Source organism: Caretta caretta, chromosome 7 (assembly GCF_965140235.1).
Source record: "Caretta caretta isolate rCarCar2 chromosome 7, rCarCar1.hap1, whole genome shotgun sequence".
Taxonomy (NCBI): domain Eukaryota; kingdom Metazoa; phylum Chordata; order Testudines; family Cheloniidae; genus Caretta; species Caretta caretta.
The window spans coordinates 67,938,188-67,945,468 of record NC_134212.1 but is presented as its reverse complement, the minus strand read 5'-3'; the positions used below and the strand labels follow the sequence as shown (position 1 = coordinate 67,945,468).

Here is a 7,281-nt window from a genome sequence, read left to right as displayed (position 1 = left end):
TTTCCACTCCATGCATCTGATGAAGTGGGTTCTAGCCCACAAAAGCTTATGCCCAAATAAATTTGTTAGTCTCTGCCACAAGGACTCCTTGTTGTTTTGGCTTTTTTAAGAACATGTACAGATACTAGTTATCATGTGACAAAATTCACTCAGGCGAGGACAGCCAGCGTAGGCCCTCTGCTGCATTTATCTTCAGAAGGTTGCTAAGTGGTGCAGTGGCCCTGCTACTGGCAAAGCATATCCTGCATCTCCCATGTGCTCTGAATAGGGTCTTTGTGCTAATCCCACCTAAGTCCACATGGAGGGTGGCACTGCAGGTGAGGCCACAAGCTCTCCATTTATCCAGATCCAGTGGCCCAATCACTCTGTGCAAATGGCAGAAGAGTCCCCTGTGTTCATTCCATAGGCCTGAGAAGCAGCCCTGTCCCAGCTCTCTTTCTGGGACGGGTTTAGATGTCCCATCCCTACCATAGTTTACTCACAAGGCTTCTGCAATGGGGCTTTAGGTAGATGAAGCAAATTTCCTGTCACCCATTGAAGACAACTGAGTAAAACCAGCCTTGAATTCCTGATCCAAGGTGAGTTTGGAACTAACAAATTGTTCTAGTACTAACAGCACATCAGAGGGTGAATAATCTTTCACTACTGAGGTGCCATGTACTCTGATGGAATGTTTGCTTGTTTTCACAATTTGTGGAACTAACAAATTTTAATGTTTTAACCAAAGTTCTCGTAGGATACTTAAAACAATGCATACTAAATATACTCCTTTAAATGAGAATTTACTATATGTTAGACATTGCATTGACAATCCCATTGTATTTCATAATACAAAAAACCACTGGTTGCACAGAAAATTTATTATCCTCTCCTGTTGCATACATTGATTTAAGTATTCAGAATGACTTTTACCTATGTACATATTTCATCTTAATTTTAAAAGCCAACTGACTTGCAGTGAAAAAGCACTGTAGTAGCATGGAAATCAACTCTGGTAACCATTACATTAACAGATAAGAAAAACTGCCAGGATAGAAAAACTGTGAGAAACATTCTGTGTTAACAATTATTCATAGCCAAAACAAGATAAAACCACACCTATGTTATTATGTGCAACCTACATTCAATAACTTGTAGACACTTGCAGATAACAACACTTAGACAATTTTATTCTACGCTCAGCCTTCTTCTGGAAGGCTGAGTGTCTGCAGTGCCTGTTGACTTCCACTGGAGTCAGGGGTGCTCAGCACCCCTGAAAATCAGGCCCATGGTGTCTCAGGTTGGCCATCCAAGCATTCGGACACACACAATCAGTGGATGCTACTGAAAATTTTGGCTGTAGGGTCAAATCTCTGCTCGGCTATATACGTGCAACTTCCACTTAAATCAAGAGGAGTTTTGCCAGACTCTCTGAGGGGAAGTTAGGCTCTTATTTATGTTTACATCCAACAACCCAAATTCTAGACGTGGACAAGCTCCTCAGCTTCCAATAGAAGTCATGTGGGGGCACCTCCAAGGAAAAAAGCTGGCCTAATGTCTGTCTCTTTAAATGGTTTGAAGTCTTGTGACCAGGGAAAAGGAGCCGTAGCTGATAGTTTGTGATTTACAGGATAATAAATTCAAGTGTGTAAGCACTCTGTTGCCATGTACGTATTTCTACAGCCAGCAAAGAGAGACAGGAACACTCTGGGGTATGTCAGTAATCTTTAGTTTTCATTTGCAAATAAATATGGTTCTAGAACAACAACAAAACACTGAACTTTCATGTGAAACTCCAGGGGTGAGATCCTCACCCCTAGTCCCACTCTTTTAGACTGGATAAAAGAGTCAGAGCAACATAAGGGAGCCCTAAAAGTCCTGTATTCCCCCAGCACAGACACTGCAGAAACAACTCTATGTCTGCTCTCCAAGGACCACCTCACCAGCCCTAGAATAGAGCGCTCACAGGGGGGCAGGGCTGGAGGTGGGAGGGATATGTCTGGGACGGGGGCACAGCATTGTAGAGATTCTGGGCAGAGCTGTAGTCCATAGGACATCCCTGGTTAGGCTGCTGTAACTTACACAAGTCCCAAAGCTGTCAATTATGCTGTCAGTTTCCAGCTCACAGACCAGTCCACAATCATGAGGGGGGCAGCGGTACCTGTAAGTCACCAGAGCCTTCTCCCCACAGGCTGTGAGTTCTGTGCTGCGCCTCTTAGAAAGACAGCACAGAATTTTACACGCATAACACTGTGTGAGGTAAGTCTCTGGGGAAGCACAATGCTCTTCAAACAACTAGAGGGGGATAAAAATTTCAGCTCAGGTGATCCATATTTTAATTGTAATATAGAAATGTATACGGTCATTACAGGGTTTCTATTACTCCCTTCTTCTTCAGCCCCTACAAACAAAATTGGACTTATAGTGTATAAATCCTGGGCATCTAAATAAGGTATCCAAATCCTGCATTGGGGAATGCCCAGTTACTTCAGGGTGCTTTGGATTAGGCCCTAATATGGCACATAAACACAAAATTTTACATATTTAAGCCCTAGCTAGAGCATCTGGAGGCAAATTTGCCCACATTGGAATAATGGGTTAATTCTGTTTAATTTTAACCAATGGAATGATTCATTATAGTTCAACTTGACTTGAAACTCGTCCAACTATAGAGGCAACTGGAATACTTAAGCTCAGTAATGGACTCCATCTTTCTCTAACTAAAGTCTCTCCTCATCTCATGGTGCTAATTTATTAATAGCTCTCTGGTGATGGTTATGTAACAATTGGTAATCAGGGACATTCAGTTCAATGCGTTCCTTCTTAATTGCATTAGTGATTTGCTTAAGACTTATGCTTCCTCTTCTCCTGGAGCTGCCTTTGCTTATATATAAGGCAGCTACTTAGTAACTCTTAATGTTATACTTAATCTGTCACATGAGATGGATAGATTCTGTTTTGAGCAGATTATGATGATCATTTGATTTCTAATCACAAAATTCAAGTGCAGAGGTTGTGGAGGGGGAATATACTCTCCTTAGAGAGAAACATTTTATATATTGTTTGCTGTAGTAAGTTTCCAAAGGATAGAAGAAGCCCTTTGTTCCTGTTTGATACACCCACGCTCTAATCACATTAAGGCAGCCTTTTATAACTGCAACATTTTTAGGAGCCACATCCATATAAACATGATCATCTTCCCATAGGAAACATGCAAACTGGGGTTTTCCCTTTCAACAAAGTCTCTTTAATGTGTGTCATTAGCCTTCGCCCCCCTCCCATGAAAGTGAAGGTATTTTATGCAGACATAAATTCACCTGTACAACTGCCAAGGCAGACTCTGCAGATGAAGTGATGCCTCTGGCTTGGAAACATAAAATGAGCAGAGTAGTAATATGTGAAAAGCCAGCAGAAGGAGGATGCATTACTTACTAAAGCAGTGGGCATCAAAATCTGAAGAGTGAGGAGAGAGCTGCATTAGGAACTAAAGAAAAATGTCCTCTTTCTATGTACTTATTGAACACCACAGGATTCTACACACCAGTCAAATTCCAAACAGCCACTAGATAACTTAGTAATGAATTCCAATACAAACAGAGGCTATCAAGCTTTCCTGAGCTAATCTAATGCTTCAAGTTTTACTTTATTTCAAAGGACAGTCACTTGATTGTGAGCAAATAAATATATCAATTGATCCTGTAGCTATTTGCTAACTGTTCTGTTTGGAAAGATTTATGCATATTTTGTTATTAGTGCCTCAAGTTTAGCTTTCTGTAATGTGTTGGTTAAAGAACCTCAGCACTTTCCATTGTGCTTTGCTCATCACCGTTCTGTCCACATCATTGTCGGGTAGCGTTCCAGGAGCGCATTTCTGAGTTGCGCCGTGTGGATTTTGTCTCTAGTTTCTATAATGCAGGTGACCTGGGAAAAGAATTAGGAACATTCTTAAACAGATGACAACATTCTCAGACCACAATGGTATTTCCAACTAAGCCATAAAATGCATTCATAAAGGCAAGATGATCAGTCTAAGTTAAAAGCTTCTGGTCTCTGTAGTCCCTATCTTATAGCAATGCTATTCTTTCTCCAATCCTCAGAAACAGAATGTTGAAGTCCTCCCTCGGGCCCACCTGTCTCCCCAACCGATCTCCCCTTTACCTCCAAAATATTTGACTACAGGCTACTCCACTGGCTTTGAATTCCTCTTTTCTGACTCTCCCCTGGATGCCCTAAAATATAGTTTCTGCCCTTTCCACTAAACTGCCATGGAATCACCCATTACCACCTTCTGGATGAATCTCTTCGCTGTTCTCATTCTCATGATTTGCCTATCAACTTGACTTCTTCCTCACTCCTGGTCAGGATTCCCTCCCCACTCTGAACTCTAGGTTACAGATGTGGGGACCCGCATGAAAGACCCCTGGAGGATACGCTGCCACCACCAAGTGATTTAACAAAGAATCAGGGAAAGGACCACTTGGAGTTCCTATTCCCCCAAAATATCCCCCCAAGCCCTTACACCCCCTTTCCTGGGGAGGCTTGAGAATAATATCCTAACCAATTGGTTACAAAGTAATCACAGACCCAAACCCCTGGGTCTTAGGACAATAGAGAAATCAGTCAGGCTCTTAAAAGAAAAGAAAAAAGGTAAAAGAAGCACCTCTGTAGAATTTGAAGGGAAGCTAATCTCACGGGGCAATCAAATTTAAAACCCAAAGGATTTCCCTCTGGGCAAAAACTTTAAAGTTACAAAAAGAAAACCAGGAATACACTTTCCTCTCAGCACAGAGAAAATCACAAGCCAAAACAAAAGTAAACTAATTAATTTCCTTGCTAGTACTTACTAATTCTAATAGAGATGGATTGTTTGCTTTCTTGATCTGTCTCAGGCAAGCACACAGGACAGACAGACAAAAGCCTTCTCTCCCCATCCCCCAGATTTGAAAGTATCTTGTCCCCTTATTGGTCCTTTTGGTCAGGTGCCAGCCAGGTTACCTGAGCTTCTTAACCCTTTACAGGTAAAAGGATATTGTGCCTGTGGCCAGGAGGCATTTTATAGTACTGTATACAGGAAGGTTGTTACCCTTCCCTTTATATTTATGACACTCTTCTTGGATGCTTTCCTCCCTAAGTTTCCATGATTCTGTGCTATCATGGCTCCTTCACTATCTCCACTGGACGCCCCTTCTCCTCTCTCCTGCTTTCTGTCAGCATCCTTTAGGGATCTATCCTAAACCCAACATTTTCTCTACACTACCTTGGGTGATTTCACTTGCTCACATGGTTTGTTATCATCTCTCCAGTCCTCCACTCAGTCCTACATCTCTTAGTATCTCTGCTGGATATTCTGCTACTAATTCAAATTAACATGGCTAAACCAAACTCCACATTTTCCCTCCCACTCTCCCCCCCTTCCACCAATATATTGACAATTCTCCTATGTTCCCGGTCACCCAAGCTCACAACTTCACTGTCATTTTCAACTCCCCTCTCGCTCATCTTTTCCAGCCACTCACATCCATGCTGTCCCCGGATCCTGTCAATCCTGTACGAGCGTCCTAAAATCTATCCTTTCCACTCCAGTTTAATACTGATTTTAATTCCACCACCCTCTAAACTTTGTGGATGGAATCTGAAATCAAAAACACCGAATATAGTTCTTTCTTTTGTGGCACATGCTGTCATGAGGAGCACCAAGTACCTTTTACAATGTACTGTATAGAACTAGCTTGCATAGCTTGTAAGATGCTGCACAACACTGCACAATTTAACCTAATGGAGAAGTCCTCTCACTGGCACATAGCAGTTTAGGGGAAAAATGCACTCTGCTACTCCAAAAAAATTATGGATAACATATGTTACATTTTGGATGTGGCCATTTTAAGAGGACCTTCAGGGGTTCATTGATTACTCTCAGTCACCAGCGACTATTCAGAAATGATACGATATGATGAGAAGGACTCTCCATTATGCTGTTTATGTTACGGCTATAAGGAATAGATCCTTTCAAGGAAGCAGTGAGACTAAAATCATTATCTTTCAGCCTGTCATCTGAAAAATGTTCATGGTGAAATTCTAAAAATCAGACCCTTGAGCATTTCATACTTCCCCAACATAAAGTTTAAAATAAAAATAAACGAAAAAGCCATTTGAATGATGAGACACTCCAAAACCCAGCTACAGTCTGTGTCGAGTAGCCCTGAGCTTGTTTTTATTGATTATGGTTTCCCACTAGCTAACGTGCTCTAGGAATTATTTTGGAGAAGTTCTGTGGCCTGTCAGACTAGATGATCACAATGATCCCTTCTGCCCATGGAATCTATGAAAAACCATGAAATGAAGCATGATTTATTACCCACAACTATGTGCCTCAGTCTGAAGATGGCTTTATTATTTTTCTCCTTTAGAACATAAATCAGTTGTGTATTTCTCAAGATGCTTCAAAGGAATGGGAGTTTGGGTGGTTGCAACACTAGCAAGAACTACTGAATTTCAGTGAAGCAAGGAGGAGGAAAGGAAATGGGGGGCTCATGGAATGAGAATGATATCTGGGAAAAGATACCTCTCATGGAGGCTGGCCCTTTCAGGGGAGTCAGGGACCAATCTCTCTATGACAGGCTCCTTTACGGGGAAACAAGCCAACTCATACCCACCTGGAAGAAATTAAATCCTTAGCGGGCTGGTTGGCAGCTAATTAGCTAATGAGTCTAATAAAGGGTTATCAAGGCTCAACGGAAATGCATCTTAGAGATAGAAAGCTCCCAGAAACTCCTCAAAGCACGTAGCTCTAGAGACAGGATACTCTTGGGGAGAGGAGCTCCCAGAAGAACTCATCAACACCAAGAACCCAAAAGGCTCCCACTCTGCGTCAGGAAGTCCTGTCAGGAACTGCAAGCTGTCCCAGAGAAGAGCTGCAGTTGATGGAGCTCTGCAGCCCCCTGGCTCAGGGGAAGCACACTCCCCAGGTTCTGCCAAGAGGTCTAACTCCAGGGAAGAGACCTGAGCAGAGAGAATCCTAGAGGGGAGGGCTATATGCAGTTGGGAATGGATAAATTAAGACTAACTGTCTCTCATGTAAGATGCTGGGGTGAAGGTTTACTTGTATATCCATTGGACCTTTGGTTAGTAAACTAGCCCCTTCAGAAGGGGCATTACTTGCTCTGTAAAGCCTCATTGAGCATATTGATGACAGTAGCGGAAACTGAGGCAGGGAGCACTTACAGTGCTACACTTGGCCAGCAAGGGGTGCTATAGGGCAGTGACAATGTCAAGTACCTATAAGGTACTTCAGAGCTCTGGAAT

At 42.3% G+C, this 7,281-nt stretch overlaps 1 protein-coding gene across 3 annotated transcripts in view; it reads right to left on the bottom strand.

Annotated features, from left to right (window-relative positions):
* Positions 1-766: 766 nt before the first annotated feature.
* Positions 767-7,281, bottom strand: part of LOC125639659 (L-threonine ammonia-lyase-like) — a 49,854-nt gene continuing 43,339 nt past the window's right edge. For all 3 annotated transcript variants that reach the window (XM_075130793.1, XM_048857220.2, XM_075130792.1), the window contains one exon: positions 767-3,900. In XM_075130793.1, coding sequence (XP_074986894.1) covers positions 3,802-3,900 — 99 coding nt within the window. In that variant the 3' untranslated portion in view covers positions 767-3,801. The remainder of the gene's footprint in view (positions 3,901-7,281) is intronic.